The sequence below is a fragment of the Protomyctophum parallelum genome, assembly GCF_964188405.1.
Source record: "Protomyctophum parallelum genome assembly, chromosome: 2".
Lineage (NCBI taxonomy): Eukaryota > Metazoa > Chordata > Actinopteri > Myctophiformes > Myctophidae > Protomyctophum > Protomyctophum parallelum.
The window spans coordinates 22076506-22100004 of NC_139699.1; the positions used below are offsets into that span (position 1 = coordinate 22076506).

General features: G+C 42.4%; 1 protein-coding gene across 1 annotated transcript in view; it reads right to left on the reverse strand.

Annotated features, from left to right (window-relative positions):
- The window catches only part of adam10a (ADAM metallopeptidase domain 10a), a 145841-nt gene that overhangs the window by 85759 nt on the left and 36583 nt on the right, over window positions 1-23499 (reverse strand). The window contains exon 2 of the mRNA XM_083759534.1: window positions 22469-22619. Coding sequence (XP_083615660.1) covers window positions 22469-22619 — 151 coding nt within the window. The remainder of the gene's footprint in view (window positions 1-22468; window positions 22620-23499) is intronic.

Consider the following 23499-nt stretch of genomic DNA (forward strand, 5'->3'; position numbering starts at 1 on the left):
GTGGTCGAACTGGCGGTCAGTATTGAGGTCTTGATATGGTAGGGCTGGAATGGCTAGCACTTCCAGGCTAGCAACAGGAGCGAGGCAGGTCACGCTGGGGACCTGGCGTCGTTGCAGCAGGGCGGAGGGAGACGATAATCCAGGTTTCACGTGTGTGTAGTGGTCGAACCGGCGGTCAGTATTGAGGTCTTGATATGGTATCTGAGGTCTACTACGTGATCTGTCTTCTTCTGGCTTCATTACGTTGTATGCACCAGTATTTATGGTAGAGAGTGATGTCATTCCTGGCGTCCTGGTTGTGATGTCAGAGAGGCACTCCGTTGCTTCGTAACACTTCGCCCTTAGTGAAGCTGGTCGATGTGGAGCCGTGGACCAAGGATCTCTTGGATCTCCTCTGTCTGACAGAGACGTGGATGGTGGCGGGTGAGTGCAGCGCCCTCGTTGAACTGTTGCCGGCCGGCTGTTCCTATTTCAACTCCCCGCGGCCCTTGAGCAGGCAGGGTGCGGGAACATGGAGCAAACACCATAGGACCTAAAGGATGAAGCGTTTGAATGTCGTGTGGGTGTCCAGCTAGCCAACAGTCCAACAGTGTGAACAGCTGCGGTTGTCAGTAAGATTACCAGAATGGCTAAACCTAACCGGCCTAGCCTAGTCGGCCTGGCTTTGTTCGGTTTCGTCTCATTGATCTGCAGCGGCTCTCCATCAAGCAGGGCGTTATCGCTTCTCCTGGGCGTCGTGTGGGATGTCTTCCCGGCGATGGTCTACTGGTAGTTGCCGTCTCGGCCCTTGTCACTGCGGCAGCTGGCGATTTGAGGCCGTTTGCGTCGTGAAGCTGAACCTCCTCAGTGGTCGCATGGTCGACCACTGCCTCAGCATTCCTGGCCACTCCGTCACTGAAGAGAGAAACCTGGCAGTGAACCTCCACTCAGGATTGTTTATTTTAAGGACCTTTTTCTTCATAGAGTTTAGGTTTCCAAAAATATCATGTATTTCAGTTGAAAAAAAAACATTTAAAAAATAGGTTGTTCCAAAAATATCATGGATTCAAGCTGAAAAAAAAATATTAAAAAAAATATATTATAGTCGTATTTATTTACATAAAGAATCAATAAATTTGCATTGTTTTTTATCAATTTTCTTTACATTTGTCGCTGTGATAGTTACATTCTTTTTTATGTTATTTGTTACTATTTTCAGGCAGATTTTAAACATAACGATTTCTGATTTTAATGCATCTAAATGTTCATTAAACTTATTTTTATTACTATCATTTAATTCAATCAAATAATCTTCTGACTCACCCAACATTTCAGAAATAATATCATGTTGACAACTTATCAAAAGGTATTGATCACACACTGCTATATCTTGCGTTTTAAATATGATCTTTAATCCTGATTTACAATTGTCAGATGTTTTATTACACGAATTACAAAAGTAACCTTCATCCACGAGTCGAATGACCGATTCATCACAAGTTCGACATAAAATCGTTGGCGAATCTTCCAATTTAAACTCAATAATCCTCCCCAAATAACTATATAATATTTCCGTCTCTAAGTCATTTACGTTGTTCATATTAAAAGAAAACTTTTCTGTTGGTTCCTCATTTAATATTACTTTTTTTCCTTCTTTTTCAAACCATAATCTTAATTCTTGAACTTCTGGTATATCAAGCTCCCTATATAATATAGTACCTGTATTACTAGTCAGATTCTTTTTGTCATTATAGCTAGTTATGATGGTTCCCTGTAAAATTAAAATAGGGTAAAGAGAGCCGGTATCCATGGTTGTGTCTTCTTCCCAAGCTGTATATATAATTTTTGTATTTGATGAATCCAATAACTGTAATTCCCTTTTTCTACGTGGTCCATTATTTGTAGAAATAGTCTTTACTTCTGAGAAATTAATGCAAATCCCCAATACGTCTATGACACATTTGTCTTCTAACAACTGTATGTCAGGTATCCTGGTGAAATTAAACTTAGGTTTCAAAATTTCCACATCTCTATCAAATACAATAATTTCTGTCCTTGATTTCAGTATAATTTCAAATTTTTCGCGGTCCGTAGAATATTTTGGATTTATTTCTTTAAATTGTCCGTCAGTGATGAAATAACATTGGTTTACTTCAATCAAATTAAAATATTTCTCACATTCTTGAGTAAATCCTGTTACCTTAATTGTTGCTGTACTGTCTGTAATCCGAAAGAAGAAGTATATTCCGTTAGTAAATTTACGTTGTTCACTTTTAGTAACTACCTTTCCACAGATTTTCCATCTTTCACGACTTCCAAATGATAATGAACTTAATGCTGAGATTTTAATTACGGGGTCCTTCTTCATCCTTTTATTTGAAGGTATATCTGTAGATAGTTCCATTGTTTTTCTGTATGTTTCGTTGTGGAGGTGTCCTATTGATCTAGATCTGTGTTTACAACAGGCTTCCGTGTGAAATTGTCAAATGATCTGGAGTGTTGATATGCCCGAGTCTGTCTGCGTCTTCCTCGGAGAGTCCTGGTTTCAATATCTTCCTTCTTTCACTGTGCAGCTGAGAGTCTTTGGCTGAGAGTCACCCCAGCTAACTGAGTCCTGGTTTCAATATCTTCCTTCTTTCACTGTGCAGCTGAGAGTCTTTGGCTGAGAGTTCCTCGGAGAGTCCTGGTTTCAATATCTTCCTTCTATCACTGTGCAGCTGAGAGTCTTTGGCTGAGAGTCACCCCAGCTAACTGAGTCCTGGTTTCAATATCTTCCTTCTTTCACTGTGCAGCTGAGAGTCTTTGGCTGAGAGTCACCCCAGCTACCTTTTCTAGCCTTCCCCCGTGGATGTGTCAAATGATCTGGATTGTTGATATAGCCAAGTCTGTCTGCGTCTTTCTCAGAGAGTGTTAAATGACTGAGCTTCTTGCGATATTATAACTTAGTTTTTGCATATATAATTATATACTTAGATATATATTTAATTTTGCAAACCACACTAATATTATTAATTATGGTAACATTTTTGACACGTTGTGACTTTTATACATTCCAGAATCATAATGTTGTATTACATACGTCATTACTGAGAGCAGTTATACAATATCTATATACGTATATACGCATATACTATATACGTATATCTATATACTCTATACTCTATACTGTATAAAGTGTGTAGTTGTAAGTTGATTAGCGGTATTCTGTGATCGGCCTGGTCCAAAAACCGTGACAGCAAAAAAACCGTTCCGCCATTCCAGGACCCCCCCAGAAAAACATCAAATCTGTGCCCGTATTGCTGGACCAATGATGACGAAATGACCATATCTCTTACGTCATCATTTAGAGCTGGTCATACACGTATTTCTTACGTCATCATTTAGAGCTAGTCATACACAGTATATATCTATATACTCTATACTCTATACTGTATAAAGTGTGTAGTTGTAAGTTGATTAGCGGTATTCTGTGATCGGCCTGGTCCAAAAACCGTGACAGCAAAAAAAACGTTCCGCCATTTCAGGACCCCCCCAGAAAAACATCAAATCTGTGCCCGTATTGCTGGACCAATGATGACGAAATGACCATATTTCTTACGTTATCATTTAGAGCTATGAGCTATTAGAGTGTATGACTAGCTCTAAATGATGACGTAAGAAATACGTGTATGACCAGCTCTAAATGATGACGTAAGAGATATGGTCATTTCGTCATCATTGGTCCAGCAATACGGGCACAGATTTGATGTTTTTCTGGGGGGGTCCTGAAATGGCGGAACGTTTTTTTTGCTGTCACGACAAATGGACCAGGCCGACCACATTACTTGCGCGCTCTGCTTGCGCAAGTAATTATTTTATTTTTTAATTTTTTTTATTTGAACCGTTAATGTTTCTTGGACTGGCTATTTGTAAGGTTTATAAATGTTGATGCTGCTTTGTACTGAACCTAGTACAATTTTGAAAAACAAATACAAAAAATGTAATTACAAAAGACGTGACATAATTAGTGTTAATGTGCAAAAAGGACTAGTAGCTACATGGGACTACAAAGGCTCAAATTGGGCATTGTGGATGGTTAATACATGACTTGTTTTAGCTCAACTGCTCCACTGCGCTATGCTGTTATTGTATAATACGATATAGACGAGATAAGTCATGCACACGTTGGCTGTTAGATCCATGGGTGCAATCAATAGATGGCTGATTACACTGCATGTGAGTAATGTCTGTGGAATGTTCCAGCCCTCCCACCTGAGGCTAATCTGTGGGAGAGTATGACTGAACTCCTCTGTGTTCCATGGGAAGAGAATGGGTCATAAGCACCTCATGTGATGCCCCTTTTTTACTGCAGCATGTTTGAAGAACAAGAGGATAATCATATGGACTTGCACGCACGCGCACACACACACACACACACACACACACACACACACACACACACACACACGGGGGGGGGGGGGGGGGGGGGGGGGGGCTTTAAACTCATGACAGAATCCTCTCAGCTGCTTTGAGCGGGCCTGGGGGTAGTTATAAATCCCCATGAATAGTCATTAGCCTGTGCTCACCCTACAGTGAGTTTGTGGTAGTCTGTTATCGTATGCATACGCTGCTACACTAGACTAGAAGACTGTTATCTTATGCCTATGCTGCTACACTAGACTAGAAGACTTTGAAGTCTGACACTCTCTCCCATCTAAAAGACAAGTTACAGTTACAGTTTTTTTTGTTGTTGCATAAAGCAGATGATGTAACATTATCCTGTGACTGGGAGTACATAAGAAATGCAATTTGTTATACATAACAAATGCAATTTATGTTATGTGCCTGGCATTGGTCCTGTGAGAAGTGATTGTCAGTGTGAAGCCAAGTTGATCTAAAAAGATACTGCTCTCTTATAAAGAATGGGAGATCCCTGTGGAGCATTTTTCACAGTCTTAAAATCTTCTAGTATTTGTATATGATATAAGCTGAAGTGACAACAAACACAGATCGTGTTTGTCAGGGTGGAAAACTGTTACTTTTCAGGATTTAAATAAAACATAAATACTATAGCAAATAGCAGATCTAAGAGCTCGAACCGCGTTGCTTTATGCCGTGTTTCCAGCTTGCTTCCTCTGGCTCCACAGCCAATCATCTGCCTCCATCTCACCCTGTCCTCTGTCTCCACAGCCAATCATCTGCCTCCATCTCACCCTGTCCTCTGTCTCCACAGCCAATCATCTGCCTCCATCTTACCCTGTCCTCTGTTTCCACAGCCAATCATCTGCCTCCATCTCACCCTGTCCTCTGTCTCCACAGCCAATCATCTGCCTCCATCTCACCCTGTCCTCTGTCGCCACAGCCAATCATCTGCCTCCATCTCACCCTGTCCTCTGTCTCCACAGCCAATCATCTGCCTCCATCTCACCCTGTCCTCTGTCTCCACAGCCAATCATCTGCCTCCATCTCACCCTGTCCTCTGTCTCCACAGCCAATCATCTGCCTCCATCTCACCCTGTCCTCTGTCTCCACAGCCAATCATCTGCCTCCATCTCACCCTGTCCTCTGTCTCTACAGCCAATCATCTGCCTCCATCTCACCCTGTCCTCTGTCTCCACAGCCAATCATCTGCCTCCATCTTACCCTGTCCTCTGTTTCCACAGCCAATCATCTGCCTCCATCTCACCCTGTCCTCTGTCTCCACAGCCAATCATCTGCCTCCATCTCACCCTGTCCTCTGTCGCCACAGCCAATCATCTGCCTCCATCTCACCCTGTCCTCTGTCTCCACAGCCAATCATCTGCCTCCATCTCACCCTGTCCTCTGTCTCCACAGCCAATCATCTGCCTCCATCTCACCCTGTCCTCTGTCTCCACAGCCAATCATCTGCCTCCATCTCACCCTGTCCTCTGTCTCCACAGCCAATCATCTGCCTCCATCTCACCCTGTCCTCTGTCTCCACAGCCAATCATCTGCCTCCATCTCACCCTGTCCTCTGTCTCCACAGCCAAATATATATATCGGATTTAGCAGATAGTTAATTTTATTATAATTATGTTGAAAAATATTTTTTATAAAGCCATGATGATGAAGGCTGCAAATTATATCAGTGTTTTCTGGGGAAGCTTTCGAAACAGTCAATTTACATTGAAAAAACAACACTACATTCAAAGCTGTTTACGTTGGGATATGAGCCAACATTTCAATAACGGTGAATGCCTACTTTTGGAATAAAGAGGTGTTGCTTTTGTTCAAATGCAGCCTTTTTTTCAGTATGGCCAAAATAATTATATATTTTTAATACAGAATGAGATCATATCGACATCGCATAGGCTATCAGTTATCGGTTATCGGCCATAACAGCAATTAATTATATCAGATATCGAAATCGGCCAAATTGTCAGTGTTGATTTCGTCTAAAACTAAAACTAAGACTAAAAATGTTCTTCGACTACCTTTTTTCACTGACGAAAACTAAATGGAAACTAAATGAAAACTAAGCTATGGAGACTAAAACTAAGACAGTATGAGTCATTTTACAATTGGTTGCATGCTCAAAATAGCCGATCTACAAGCTCACAACGCGTGGCAAGCTTGTAGATCGGCTATTTTCAGCAAGTGTAAAAACAGTCATTACAACAGCATCAAGGCCCACCAAAAGAAACCTGATGATTATGTATGTCGACTAAAACTAGACTAACACTAAAACATTCCAGGTGACTAAAATGTAGCCTGGGGTCCACCTATGCTTTCTATGGCATAGGCAGCTCCCGGCCGGATCCGCCAGGAGAATCTAGACACAGCTGCGCGACATGAGACTGATTAATTAGAGCGACAGAGAGAGAGAGAGGAGTGTGTGTGTGTGTGTGTGTACATGTGTGCGTGTGTGCGTCAATTTAACAAAGATGCAGACAATCCGAAATCAGCAGAGAGTGATCGACGTTTGCGCTACTCTATGCAGAATTGAAGTGGGCTACTAACTATTGTGCTACTACTATGTGACTATGACTAAAACAAAAATTTGCTGCCAAAAACAACACTGCTCATCGGCACATCCCTAGTCCTTACCAATACCAATTCATAATTACACCAAATTATGTACACACGTGTGCAGTGTGCACGTGTACACACACACACACACACACACACACACACACACACCCCAGTCGGCGAGTGGTCCGCCACCCGTCGTTGCAAGACAAACAGAATCAATGTGTGTGCAGACGTTCAGACGTTCGCTTTATCGATCGCAGTCAGTACAAGAGAGTCTGTGTTTATTTGTACTTCTTTGTGAAATGGAGCAACGTAGAGACGTAGGCTTCCAAAAACATACAGCTTGGGTGCATGTGAGTCGGCCCACCAATTACAAAGAAGGAAAGTGTTGTAACCTGCCCTTTTTTTTTCTTCTTTCAAATTATTTGTTCGGCCCAAACAATTCACTTTTTGTCAGCCTTCTGATTGGTCCCTGACTGATTAACCAGCAGGCTCTTTCTGCCTCGTTCCGCCCTGGTTCCGCCTTGTTTATGTTGAATTTGCTAAAACATCATTTTTGGAAAAAACAAAAAACAAACATGATATGCCCTGCAGTCACCATGCTGCACCTGTGATGTTCCTTTTTACTGATACCAAGTTTAAAATAAGAACTGAATGCCCAGAATATCAATATGAAGCAACTGAAAAACATTATTATTTCAACGGTAGTGGATGGAGAGAGACAGGATTTTTGTCCAACCACGAAACGGCAACCAATGGGTGTGAAGATAGGGGCACAAACACGGGCGGGACTTGACAAAGGGTGAATTGTGTTTGTTGTCATGATTTGTCACCATCCGAGATGGCTTTGTTCAAGGCTTATACAGATCTTTAAATAAATACTATGGGAAAAATGAATGGGGAATTATTTCCTGGGCCTGCTGTCGTCATGCAAGGGGGTGGAACTGCGACGCTCTCTATATAGTCCTCATGTGGTTAAGACTGGGTACATGTGGAAGTGTCTAAACAACACCCATTCTACCCACTGTGGGAGATATCTGTGAATCTGCATTGGCTCCCTCCCTCCCTCAAGCTCTGTGCAGTTGGATTGGTCGTTTTTTAATCACCCCTAATTAGTATCATCAGTCATTTTGGGAGACTGTTTGACGGTACAAAATGAATACGGCCCAACCCCTAGCCTAGTTTGTAAAAAAGTATGTACATATGTTTTAATGGGAGTGATACAAAATGCAAATCAATTAATGATTCTCAACAGTCCAAATTAACAGAAATCTGAATTACTACTGTGTGGCCGTCAATTTGATAAGTCAGATGCACTCTTATAGGCAGCAGCCAAAAATAAAGAAAGAGAAGAATTAAGCTTTATGCATGTTGAGTAATATAATGGAAAAATTGGCTAGTTGCATGTTCTTTAGTGTTAATATAATAGATAATAGCACTGCTGTCATTTTTTATACGTAATAATACTGACAGTTAAATAATAGAGGAAGGTTCTGAAACAGAAACCAGATAAATGGATTCAATTATTTCAAACTGGTAGAGTGGGTTAGAAATAAGGGGCACCTTTTTGACAGGAAAGGAGCTGACGGAGAGTTAATAACAATAATTATGAATATCATTGCTTTAAGGCAGAAAGCTATTATCTCCATATTTTAACTTTTTGTGTGTGTGTATTTTTTTAACACCCTGCTTGATAATATCACAGCGTCACACACTAGTCCAAGCTAAGTAGATAATAGGCAAAACTTAAAGGAGTAGTTCACACAAAAAAATGACTTCTTTCCTAAGATAATAATTTGATGACATAAAATTTTACACACAGGGAAATTAGAGGGTCCTCAAATGTATTGGCTTAGGAATGCGATTAAAAACTAAACAAATCGATTCATTCAAGGCTTCACGAGGTGTGTAATTATTGACAGGAAAAAAAATATTTATATATATTTTGTTTTGGCTGCTGAAATTATGAAAAACGAATTCATGTTCTGACGCAAGGTGGTGTTTGAGAGTCGAAAACAGCCGATCTTCAAACCCGAGAGTGCGTATAGTAACGCGGACGCGATGCGCCGTGAGCTTGTATAGATCGGCTATTTTCCCCCGAGCGAGCCTGACAGGACAAAAAGAAACGGAAGAGTTTTATAACAGAGAGGCAGCAGGCAGCGAGCGCTGAGCTAGACTAAGGGGCCAGGCAGCTGACTTGATGAATAATTCAGGCCCTGCAAGTCCAGCATGCTGCACACAAGTGATCTAGCATCTGACACTCATAGAGCTCCGACACAGCGAGACAGAAGACTAGCCCATTAAAGACCCTGAGACCAGGTTCTACTAAACGTCTTCTAAATCATGACGGTTTTCTGAAAAGCCTCTGTTTCTATGTCAGTGGTGCTCAAAACTATTTCATGTCAACGACCCCCCCCCCCCCCCCCCCCCCCCCCCCATGTAATTGGGGCCGCCGACGCCCATTTGGAAATATTTTCTGTATACCCGGAAGAGCAAAGATTTGAGTAAAAAACGTTTGCTGGGAAAGAATATATATAATATTCAAAGTTTTTTCAAAAAACAGCAAATCTACAATAGAGGGTATACTATGCGACATCATCATCATACCAGAAGTTATGCGGGAACGCCTACTGAGTGGCAAAAGACTACTTTCTGGCCTTGACATAAATCCAAACAGAAAAGTCCTATCTGATTGTATTATACAATGTTAAACTAGGTTAATCTCACTTTGCCACTCGATTTGCCATTGACTTTATGCATGCGCATACCCTCTATAGCAGATCTAAAATAGCAGATCTACAAGCTCGTAGCACTGCACTCGGTGCCGCACTACGAGCTTGTAGATCTGCTATTTTTCGACAGCTAAAGTTTAAAAATAATGGTTAAAAGTGGTTGAAAGCTATAAGGTGACACAGATGCGTCTACAGGTCTGAATGGGCTACTAGCCTCCCACTCCCATGGAAAAAAAGGAGTTCCTGTCCACGGCTACAACAGCTTTCAATACACTTCAGCATCATGGATAAAGTCAGCTTCCTTTCTTTAACATTGCTCCCAAAGATCTGACACCATGGCACAAAACAAAACCTCCCGGCAACCAAAAAACAGACGAAAGAAAGACAGGCGCACGTCGTCCTGTCTGTCTGTCTGTCTGTCAACACATCTGAACAAAAGGAGTCATTTAACTCTGGGAGTACTGTATACTGTATATCGTCTCTGTCTGCGTGGTGGGAAAAAAACCTTGAATGTCCAAAATGTCAAAGATTGCAAAGGAAGCAGATCTACGAGCTCGAAGCAGCGTGGTGTTTAGTGTTGATTTCGTTGACTAAAAGTATGACAAATGCATGTTCGCCGACTACCGTTTTACACTGGGGAAAACGGAATACAAAATGAAATAAAAACTAAGCCATACAATGATGACCCACTAGAACTCGGCAGGTAAACTGTATAAGAGGGAGAAATACAACAATGTGCGAACCACCATAAGGACTACTGCCTGCATTGAGTACAGAACTCTAGACCTACAGGGCTGCTACTCTTACAAACATTTAAATTTGTTCTTTTATTTTGTATACCATTCAAATTTAAATAGTTTAGACTTGAGGAAGCCTTCAAAAGATTGCTGCTATTATTGTATTTTGACACTTGCTTTGGCAATGTAAACGTATGTTTTCTCATGCCAATTATTAAGCTCCTTTGTATTGTATTGAATTGAATGCAGCGTCACCATGAACGGTAAATGGTACATTTATATAGCGCCTTTATCCAACATAGATTGTGCATTACATTCACCCATTCACACACCGATGCCGGAGGAAACCATGCAAGGCACCAACCAGCACATCAGGAGCAATTAGGGGTTCAATAGGGACTTTAAGCAACAACTGTTTTCAGGACGGCTCCGCTAGGCGGAAGTACAGGAGCTGTGACGCCGTCGCCGTAGCTGTCAAAAGCGGTAAGCAAGCAGTCGTCGGCGACATTGGTTCCCATGGTGACGAGTCTATGCAGCATGTGTCAAACCTTTTTTTTTTTTTAAACAGCGCGTCAGCTAACTTGCCGATATTGCTTAATTCTTACATGCGCTGGACATGATCAGCAGTGGAAAGAGGAAGAGGAACATGGTTATGACATGGCGTTGTAGACATTACGTGTAAGTGTAGCTTCTCCCGTAGTAGAAAGGGCTGTGACGGCAAGCAGGTTTATGTATCGAGCACTGATCCATTTCCGGTTGCCGTATCCGACTGCCGTAGCCGTCGTTGCTTAAAGTCGCTACTGTCTTGCTCAAGGACACTTCGACACTAAATCTGGGGGAGCCCACAGGGTTCAAACTGGGAACCTTGCGGTTACCATCCGGTCACTCTACCCCTGAGCCACCGCCGCCCCGTCACCATGGATGACCCATGTCATCCCTGGCCTGAGACAGACACGCAGGGCACTTAACTAAACACACAACATAACATTGCCACTTTCACAACACAAAGAAGCATGAATGGTGGCCTGGCGTAACACCACATGACCCCGACTGACTGTACTGCTGGAAAGTCCCCAATCAGCCCTACAGTACAACCAGTGGTGCAGAGTTACTGTCCTGCTCACATCACTGTCAAGTAATACAATCCGTTTGTGTAAATTAGTCAATTCTTATTATTAACCAAACAAAACTCCTTGTCAAGGCTGTACTCGTCAATTTGTCTCCTTGGTGGATTGGTCAATGCAACTGAAATTGCAACACACTTTATACAGTACTGTGGATTTTGTTTTGAGTGGTGCAACCACTCCTATGGACCGAAACGGAATGTAAAAATATCTACCACGGTGGATGAGACCAGATTAAGAGTTTACATAAAGGCCCAGGCCGTAGCGTAACGGTCTGGGCACCGGACTGGTGATCCAGTCGCAGTGTGCCGCGGGTTCGACTCCCGGACCCGACACGGCCTTTACTGCATGTCATCCCCCCATCTCTCTCTCGTTTCCTGTCAGCCTACTGTCTGTCCCTTCAAAAATCAATAAAAGGCGTAAGCCGCAAAAAAATATCTTAAAAAAAAAAAAAAAGAGTTTACATAAAGTACACTTTCCTTAAAGGACCACTTTTAAACCTAGCTTCATATAATAGGTCCTCACTAATAATCATGATAAAATGGCACAATTTAGTTCTACTCAGTCTGTGTCTCATAGGAGGACTGTGGGCAGTTCAGCAACCCGTCCACCAGTGACATCATCATTAGGCAGATAACAAGATTTTCTTTACAAAACGCGAGACATGGCCAAAGCATTTCCGGGGGTCCCCAGCCAAAAACGTTGAGAAGCCCTGGACTAGAGCAGTGGTTCCCAAAGATGTTTGAGAACAACTGCATTAGCATTATTATTATTAATTATTATTAGCACCACACAGAAATATGGCCTCCGACTCCCATTGCAACCATTATTCCAAATGGCAGTTGCAAGGAGTTGCATTGGTGTGGTTTGTTTTGTTGCAAGGAGTTGCAGCTTGTGTGGTTTGGGCCTTATACATCTCTGACTCAAGCCCGAGACTCCACACACGGGCACATGCAGGCACGCACGCCACACATGCACACACAAATGCAAGTTATGATTTTGTTTTGTTTAGCTTTTTTTTTTGACCACCTCCAAACAGACGAGGACTCACTCACGCCCATCCCCCCGCCTACAAGATCCTCTGGCTGCTATCATGCGTTGTCTAGTGGTCACCTGATCTAGCCACAGTAGGGGTGTAACGATATAGTAACTGCATCGAAAAATCGATTTTAATTTCAAGAATCGAAGTATATCGAAAACAGCAACATTTACTTTGTATCGTATTGTATCGTTAATTATTAAGAAAAATAAAAAGAGGGGGTTTAATTACATTAATATCTATGTATTTTCCAGAGAATCACTGTGTTTACTTATTTATCTCAAAATTCATACAGTTTCCCTTAAAAAACAGCACTATCCACATGTTTCACACAGATTTAAATTCTTTGCTAAATGGTTACTGTATCGATTTCAAATCATTGAATCGTATCGCATCGCCGTAATGAACCAATATTGTCCACGTATCGTATCGTCAACCACCGCGATACGTATCATATCGCTGTTGTATCGTTACACCCCTAAGCCACATTGTGATGTGAATGGGCAATCACAAGAAAGTTCGGCTTTTGGTAGGTTCATACTTCATACTTCATATGGTGGATGAACATTATGCTTGAGTTTGAGTGCAACAATCATGTTGCAGCGCGATGCATTGTGAGCTTGCAGATCTGCCATTTTGTAGATCGGCTGTTTTTGGCAAGGACATTTGGTGTTGAGATAAAGAAAAAAAAAATCACACCCGTGTGAAGTGAGAGGCGCTCTGATCATACATCATCATATTGTAAAATAAACACATACTATGCCTATTTGCTCAGACACTGACGTAAAATTGTCCATTCATTGTCAATTGTAAAGTTTGTGCATACCACAAAAAAGGAGGCGGTGGAGGATAGACCCCTGAGGGACTCCGGTCACAGTAGTATAGGGTTTAAGTGGTTAATGATCATTCTTTATGTGGTCGAAGTCTACTGAGGATTGTATTGTTTTTACTGTGGATTTTATAGTAGCTTTTTTTTATGTCTGCAGCACTGGATCAAAACAATCAAAAAGGTATAATAAAGTTGAAATACAATTATGGAAAACACTGGTTTCAATTAATCTGCTACTAGATTTTCATGCCGCCACGCCTGGTAGGGTGCAACTTCAGAGTATAACATAGAGCAGTGTCTCTCAACCTTTTTTGTCCCGGGGCACACTTTTCATAGCCTAAAAATCTCGGGGCACACCTAGATATATGGTGTGTGTATATACTGTATATATAATATATATATATATATATATATATATATATATATATATATATATATATATATGAACCCAATATACTTTTAAAAACACACATGACAGCACTCGTCAAATTACTTTAAAGAGAAAGAAAAGGACAGACAGTGCCTCAGTTTCACCAATTTATTTTTGAAAACTCATACAAAATGTAGCACACACATGTTCAATTTGTCAATGCAAAGTAATACTTCTAAATAAAAAAAGGAGTTGTAAAAACAAGAACAAAAATCTTTTGCCACAATACAATGGTATTAAACTTGAGCACTTTTGTACAAAGAAAATCGTAAAAAACAATTGATAAAAAGAAAAGTAAATATTTTTGACAAGTTCTGTCTTAGTGTGAACCTTGAGCTTGTTTTCCTGAACAAAGAGTTTTTATCCTGGCTGGATGCTGGACAAACAGACACGGAGCTCTTCATTTTCAAGTCAGGCTTGAAAAGCTAAGCTCACAGGTAGGTTGTGGAAAAGGGGAGCAGCACTGCCATTGCGCTGGCTGTGATGGCTGGATATTCTTTCAAGTATCAAGAGACTTGCCTGCTTCGTTGTGTCTTTCTCCTTTTTTTCTTTCAAGCTCACGAAAAAGTGTTTGTCCTTCGTTGCGAGTTCATCATGATTGGTATGAAGGTGGCGCTTCAGTTTACTCGGAACCATGCGCTGTTTGCAAGCTTGAATCCACAAACTATACACAGCGGAATCGGGTACGTTTTATCCCCAGTAAACGTGAATCCAAACTTCATGTAATCACCGCGGTACAGTCTGGCAGGGGCTTTCTTTGTAGGCATTGCGTTAGTAGCCGGCGTTGTTGCTGTTGTTGCTGTGCCGTCGTCAGGTGGAGGTGACTCGGCGGCGCTGTGTGTGCTGCTGTCGGGTTCTGGTGGTGTCTTTCTGGAGGGAGCGAAATGTCTGTGCTGTGCCCCATTTATACAGTAAAGCTGCCAGGCGATTAACATTTCTATGGCCGATGGTCGTTAAGAGTGAAGAGTCTATTGTTCCGTCGTCATGTTGTTTTCGCATGTCTATTTAGACGTGTGACAACAACAACGACGCAACAATAGGACGCCTATCTATCGCTTTCGGGGGAGGGCTAGTGTTACTTTTGGTCAAAATCTCGAGGCACACCTGGAGATTTCAAAGGCACAGTAAAGTGCCGCGGTACATAGGTTGAGAAACACTGACATAGAGCATCCATTTCTGTTTTTATTACCTGAAATAACTTGATCTTTACAAGAAAAGATATGCAAGCTGACCTTTTGATCTTTTCAGTAAAACAATCCAACACGTGTTAGTTGAAGTTGAAAGAACAAGCATGAAGTTGGTCACAATGACCTCTCCAATGCAGTCATGGCCCTGCTTGAACTACTGCACCCGTAACCCTGATTTCAGTGGTGTAAAGTAACTAAGTACTGTACATTTCCTTAAAGATGGAGTGCCGTGATTTTATTCAAATGTTTGTGTTTATGAGGTGACAGTACTTCATTAGACCCCTTGGTGTGGTTGTTATGTGCAATGATGTCTTCCCTTTGTATTTAGGGTTTCTTCCTGGAGGCTGAAACCTTGACAGGCAAACGTGCCAAAGAAAAAAAACTGTGATATAGTGACATCACAATATCACCCCCTCCCCTATAACCCCTCCCCCTTTATCATACACTATCTATATATATAGTACTATATCAACACCAGCTGTGGGTGCGGCTTCAGTTCAGGTGGATCACCACCAAACCAGGCATACTTAATGAACTGGACGGCGTGTCCACATGAAAGCGACATTTTAACAATAACTTTACACTATATAGAAAACAAATATTCTAATCATAATACCTGATGATCATGTTTTAGGTTGGAAAAAAATCACGGCAAGTAAAACTAAAATTTTCAAAAAATTGTAGTGGAGTAAAAGTACAATATTTTGATGTAGTGGAGTGAAATTATTGAAAATTGGAATTACTCCAGTAAACTTGTACAGTACTAGTAAATATACCTACTATCCACCAGCGTGCAACCAAAGGTATGGCTCCCCCATATCTTGCAAGTATGATTGAATCCTACAAACCCTCCCGCGCACTCAGATCAGCCAACGCAGGGAAGCTGGAAGTACCCTCACTAAAAACGCCGGGACAACGCTCCACACGTCCCAGACTCCTCTCCCTTCTGGCTCCAAAACTGTGGAATGCACTTCCCATTGCAGTCAGAACTGCAGCATCACTCCCAATCTTCCTCCGTAGTCTGAAAACCTACCTTTTCAGACTCCATCATGGCCCATAGCACTTACCCTACCCCCTTAGAAAGCACTTCCGTAGACTTAGATAGCATTTGATACAGACTTATAGCATGTTATGTAGACAGCACTATAATTGCATTGTATATAGTCATAGCACGCCATAGTACATAATGTATAGCATAGTAGTATATATGTATAGTTTCATTATATAGATATTCCACTGTTACTTTCTTAGCTTACGCATGTTTCATGATAAATGCTTTTATGTGATGTATTCCCATGCTTTTGTTCTTGCTTAATGTAAGTCGCTCTGGATTAAGAGCGTCTGCTAAATGCCTAAATTGTAAATTGTAAATTGTGCAAGGGGCTAGAGAGGACACATGGGGTTTGCCTGACGAGAATCTGAATATTTCCTGAATAATAACTGGGCTAGCAAAGGGGAGCATGGCAACAAAAAAAATCATAATAATTGCCAGCTGCATTATTACCATCTGTGGGGGTCCGCTATAACTGCCTCTGTGTCAATTTCAGCGCAGGTAGGAACCAACATTATGTAAGGCGGAACTATTGTGTTCCAAGTCGTTCGTTTCCGCCCGGACATATTTGCGGTGCGCACATACATACGGCCAATGAGAAAGCCAACTGGACTAGCACAGCGACATCAGCAAATGAGAAAACCAGCTGGACTAGTAGACTACTGGACTAGCTTGCACATCGATGATAGACTCAGCTTGAAAATGATACTGGCTCTTAGGAGTCAGGACACATTATTTTCAGGCTCTTTTACACTCAGTAGAGACAAGAGAGAGGGGGGGGGGGGGTGAGGGGATGAAAAGCAAGACAGCTACAGCACGAGAACGGAGAAGAGGGGAAAGAGAAGAGATGCCACCTGCAGTCTCACAGCTTCACACGATAGCAGGTTTGTCTTGAAAAATGTAAGCGTGTGCGTGCGTGCATGCTGTCACTGTCTCTGCGTGCGTGCGTGGGTGCATGTGTGCGTGTTGTGTATAACAGAGAGGATGTGAAAGGAACCAAAACACCACGAGAGGGGAAATGTTGGATTGTATGTTGGGAGGTAAATCAGATTTTCCGGTTTCAAGTCCTGGAGGCACTATGAAACTATGATGGCTGGTGTAAAAAAGGGGGACGGGGGGAGAGAGACATGTTGCCTTTTGAGGTACAGTATATCAGTGGGAATAGCTGAAATCCAGAACACGGCGTCCACCGGGCATCATTAGTGGAAATGGAGAAGTCTTATTACACCTTGTGCCCTGCAGTGTGAGCGCACCGCACTCGGCAGGCAACAACTTTCCGGTTAGATCTGTCCCCAACTCCCCATGCCTCCCAACTCCTTTCACTTTTATTTGGAGTTGGTTCAAAACTTGAGCAGATGAGATGAGAGGAAGTGGGGTTATCTGCACCAATACATCTCTGTGTGTACGACTGTACGTCGTCTGTAATCCACATTAACTCAGTTCAAAATGTGTAGAAAATCTATTGAAAATAGCCGATCTACAAACTCACAATGCGTCGCAATGCGACACATTGTGGTTAATGTATGTTTTTCTAATCAAATGTTAAATCGCTAAAGTAACTAAAGTTTTCAAATAATTGTAGTGAAGTAAAAGTACAAATTTGGCTCTGAGATGTAGTGGAGTAGAAGTACAAGTACTGGAAATTGGAAATACTCAAGTTGGAAATACTCAAGTACTCAAATACCTCAAAATTGTACTAAAAGTACTTAGGTACTTTCCACCACTGTCGAGAACCGTTCGCCCCACGGACTTCAAATACGACACACGTGTTCCACACCACCACAGGGAGTGCAGTGCCCGTTGTCGAGTCGGTCGGACCCAACGTTGTCCAGAACCACCCCTCAAAAGGCCTCTGCCCGGGCTCTGGACCGGCCCCTGGGTCCAGATGTGGAGCTGTGCCTGTTACGACCTCACAACACTGCATATTTTTGGGTATACACGACACAGAACTCAATAAGCTGGCCTGTTCTGACATCCCAACACTCCATAATTGGGCATGGCTGACACAGAACTCATAGGAATAAACGGACACAGAGAGACAGATACAGAAATCTGACTTCGGGCATGAAAGGGATCTGGGTGGAGCATGCATTTCCAACTTGCATCATTCCAAGTAGGCCAGTGCCCAACGGGCACCGCCGTATAGGACCCACGGGCACCTCTTTTAGTTATTGGTCCATAATAGAAGATGTGTGGATTAATGTTCTCAGTCGCCACAACCGATTTCAGTCAGCAAGCATGTCTTCTATGGAAGTATATCATGCGGTAGTCATGCATCAATCGTACCAAAGCACAGAAGTCAACTGGCAGTAAATTACTGGCTGCTATTTAGATGGTATTATATCACTACATAATCTTATATCATTGACCGAACTGTCAGTAGAAACACTTAACTCCACTGCTCTGTGGGGGCACTGACTGCAGCTCAGCAAAAAATAATGACAGTTTCTCTCTCTCTGTGTGCGCGACTGTGGGTGCGAGCGTGTGTGTGTGATAATCAAACTTGGAGATCAATTGTCAGTGGAGTTAAGAGGTTTTTTACCATCAATGGCAGAGAAAATCACCTAACTCCACTTGAGCTGTATTCGGGTAAAGTGGTGATAATATAATGACACATGCAAGTATCTGATATAATACAAAGTCACAATACCAACTTTGATGAGGCAGTATTGCTTTGTTTCAAAAATATAAGGTTTTCTTCAATTTCTGAAAAATTGTTTTTTCCATTTCTTGAAAAATGAAGATTTAAGAGGTTTCCTCCCGACAGCAGAGATATATTCTTTTGCAAAAAGGGTCCCTTTAAGAGCTTCTCTCAGGAGCCCGAGGGCTCTGGTGTTTGGTACACAAGGGGCCCATGCTACTAGTACAGCGGCTAACAGCCATATTGTGAGAGAACCTTTCACTCAGTGATACAAGCGTGAAATTTGGCATGAACATGCCTCTGGGTCACCTCTTTAACTTTTTTAACCGAGCCAACGCAAATTCCAAAATGGCGGTCATTTTTCAAGATGGCCGCCAACCGTTCTGGACAACCGTGGGTGCGGCCGACTCGAGACCGGGCACTGCACTCCCTGTGGGTGTGTGGAACGTGTGTGTCGAATTTGAAGTCGGTGGGGCGAACGGTTCTCGGGTTACGTGGATTACAGATGTACACACGCACACAAAAATCGTAAAATATAGAATATCATTGGAACGGTTGTTCGCTTGGTGATACAAGCGTGAAATTTGGCATGAACATGCCTCTGGGTCACCTCTTTAACTTTTTTAACCGAGCCATCCAATAATCCAATATGGCGGTGCTATTTCAAGATGGCCGCCACATCTAAATGTTAGCCTATGTCTACATGTCTTACAAATTTTAGGAAAAGATTCACCATTATAGATGGATAGATAGATAGTTTTTTTTATTTTTTGTTATATTTTTATATTTTTATTTTATTCTTTATATTATCTTTTTATTTATTTTTTATTTTTGTTATTTTTCATACTGAAGTGGCTAGAGCCATATTGTGAGAGAATCTTTCACAAGGTTATACAAGCGTGAAATTTGGCATGAACATGCCTCTGGGTCACCTCTTTAACTTTTTTAACCGAGCCAGCGAAAAATCCAATATGGCGGTCATTTTTCAAGATGGCCGCCAAATAAAAAAGGCCTTTTGTGGCGGTTCTGGACAACCGTGGGTGCGGCCGACTCGAGATTCACCATTATAGATAGATAGATAGATAGATTTAATGGTGAATTCTTTCCTAAAATGTATTTCCTAAAATAACAAAAAAATAAAAAAACTATCCATCTATCCATCTATAATGGTGAATTTTTTCCAAAAAATTTGTAAGAAATGTAGACATAGGCTAACATTTAGATGTGGCGGCCATCTTGAAATAGCACCGCCATATTGGATTATTGGATGGCTCGGTTAAAAAAGTTAAAGAGGTGACCCAGAGGCATGTTCATGCCAAATTTCACGCTTGTATCACCAAGCGAACAACCGTTCCAATGATCTTCTATATTTCACGATTTTTGTGTGCGTGTGTACATCTGTAATCCACGTAACCCGAGAACCGTTCGCCCCACCGACTTCAAATTCGACACACACGTTCCACACACCCACAGGGAGTGAAGTGCCCGGTCTCAAGTCGGCCGCACCCACGGTTGTGCAGAACCGCCACAAAAGGCCTTTTTTATTTGGCGGCCATCTTGAAAAATGACCGCCATATTGGATTTTTCGCTGGCTCGGTTAAAAAAGTTAAAGAGGTGACCCAGAGGCATGTTCATGCCAAATTTCACGCTTGTATAACCTTGTGAAAGATTCTCTCACAATATGGCTCTAGCCACTTCAGTATGAAAAATAACAAATTACAAAAATAAATAAAAATGATATAAAGAATATAAAGAATAAAAAGAAAATATAAAAAAACTATCCATCTATCCATCTATAATGGTGAATTTTTTCCAAAAAATTTGTAAGAAATGTAGACATAGGCTAACATTTAGATGTGGCGGCCATCTTGAAATAGCACCGCCATATTGGATTATTGGATGGCTCGGTTAAAAAAGTTAAAGAGGTGACCCAGAGGCATGTTCATGCCAAATTTCACGCTTGTATCACCAAGCGAACAACTGTTCCAATGATCTTCTATATTTCACGATTTTTGTGTGCGTGTGTACATCTGTAATCCACGTAACCCGAGAACCGTTCACCCCACCGACACACACGTTCCACACACCCACAGGGAGTGCAGTGCCCGGTCTCGAGTCGGCCGCACCCACGGTTGTCCAGAACCGCCACAAAAGGTTTTTTTTATTTGGCGGCCATCTTGAAAATTGACCGTCATTTTGGAATTTGCGTTGGCTCGGTTAAAAAAGTTAAAGAGGTGACCCAGAGGCATGTTCATGCCAAATTTCACGCTTGTATCACCGAGTGAAAGATCGTTCCTATTATCTGCTGTACTATACTAGAAAAGCCTCCGGATAAGGTCATCAACGCTCCTTCTAAGTTCTTCAAAAAAGAATAATCAATGCGTTACTTACAACGCATTTTCTTATACTACACCACTTCCACTTTTACAGGAAAACGGAGCAGACAACTTTATGCAATGTCTAAGGTCTAAATGAGTTAAATTACCAGCACAAGGACGAGACAAGAACATCATGACTAGAGTTTGTTCTTGCTACAGAAAGGATGGGCTCTGTCTAACGATTTGTTCCATTGATTAGTCCAAAATGGCTCCAAGACAAGCAGTAGATTATCTCCCTCTTGACTGGAAGAAGAGAAGAGGCTAATTATAATGTCACAAAAGGCATAAGAAATATAAGCCTGGCTATAATATAAATTACAGTGGTGGAAAGTAACTCAAGTACAATTTTGAGGTACTTTTACTTGCATTACATTTTGGACTGAGGTTGATTAAAAAAGAGGCTTCTAAACAGTTTTCTGTGGCGCAAAAAGATTTGCGCCACATTTTCATGATTTCTTTTTTTATTAAGAAAAATTAAAAAATTAAAAAATTGCTCGTGAGCTTGTATATCTGCTATTTTGCAATAGCTAAAGTATAACATAATGCTTAGAACACCAAAAGGGGTTCCCGCCCAAAATGGGTTAACTGGAGTATTTCCAATTGTCAGTACTTTTACTTCTACTCCACTACATTTCAGAGCCAAAATATTGTACTTTTACTCCTACACTACATTTATTTGAGAGCTTTAGTTACTAGTTACAGTACTTTGGAGATTTCGATTATTATTACAACACATTTACCACTTCTGCCCTATTCGGCCTTGTGAGCTTGTAGGTCTGCAATTTTAAGTACAAAGTTTTAGTACTTTTTTCCACCACTGATAAATTAGAACGGAGAAAACAAAAAGGAAAAAAAAGAAAGAGGAACGTTGTATAAATTATTATGTGAGGCTACACCAAAGTGGAGAATACTGAAGCTGGAAGAGGGCATTTCATATCGACCCTGGAGGTCGATATGATTTACACACAAATTACACAATGCATTTTGTGAATGCAACACAAAAATGAGATTGTAAATTTTAAAACAAATAGAAAGAAAGGGGGGGACAGATGCACAAGGATAGTGCTTGTTGTTGTTTTTTTCTTCCTTTTTACCAGTTTTTGTACCACTGCCATCGTCGCCGTACCTTTGTTACTACGTACAGGAACGCGTGTGCGGCGTGCTTGAAGCCGCGTTTTGATCACATCCTCACAAGAAAACGGTTAAGGTTGAGGTAACCCCGGTTATTCGGTTTCTGGCTAAAACATCAACCGAATCGAATACCGACGAATATGCTTTTCACTATTCGGCCCAAACAGTTCCCGTGGCCGAATATTGGGTGCATATAATCCCTACAGTTTTGAGTGTAAAACGTGTCTGGTGTTCTAACCTTCCGTGAGAATGGAAGTCCAGCTGCAGCACCTTGTCGTGGTGTGCCAGGGCTCTCCTGGCTCTCTGGTGACTGCTGTGCAGGGCGGCAGTGTCGTAGGACAGGCCCTCGTGGTGGCGGATGTATTTGTTGAGAGGCTTCTCGAACTGACCTGAAAACAATCAAACAAACACAGTTCAATGTTTTCATCAACACATTATCAGTGGTGGAAAAAGTACTCACATTTATTTTCTTTTTTTTTGTCAGGTTTTACCTGACCTCACTCATGCTTACATTAAATGTAAGCGACCATAAAGCGACTTTGCACCACCTAGTTCTGACTGATATGCCTCGTCTGCTACGTTGTCTGCCTCCTGTCTGGCCAATGGCCTGCCAGCCATGACCCCACTGCCAGCCAGCCAGGCAGGCTGCAGAGAGCAGCCATCATGACCCCACTGCCAGCCAGGCAGGCAGGCTGCAGAGAGCAGCCATCATGACCCCACTGCCAGCCAGGCAGGCAGGCTGCAGAGAGCAGCCATCATGACCCCACTGCCAGCCAGCCAGGCTGCAGAGAGCAGCCATCATGACCCCACTGCCAGCCAGGCAGGCTGCAGAGAGCAGCCATCATGACCCCACTGCCAGCCAGGCAGGCTGCAGAGAGCAGCCATCATGACCCCACTGCCAGCCAGGCAGGCTGCAGAGAGCAGCCATCATGACCACACTGCCTACCAGACAGGCTGCAGAGAGCAGCCATCATGACCCCACTGCCAGCCAGCCAGGCTGCAGAGAGCAGCCATCATGACCCCACTGCCAGCCAGACAGGCTGCAGAGAGCAGCCATCATGACCCCACTGCCTACCAGACAGGCTGCAGAGAGCAGCCATCATGACCCCACTGCCAGCCAGGCAGGCTGCAGAGAGCAGCCATCATGACCCCACTGCCTACCAGACAGGCTGCAGAGAGCAGCCATCATGACCCCACTGCCAGCCAGGCAGGCTGCAGAGAGCAGCCATCATGACCCCACTGCCAGCCAGGCAGGCTGCAGAGAGCAGC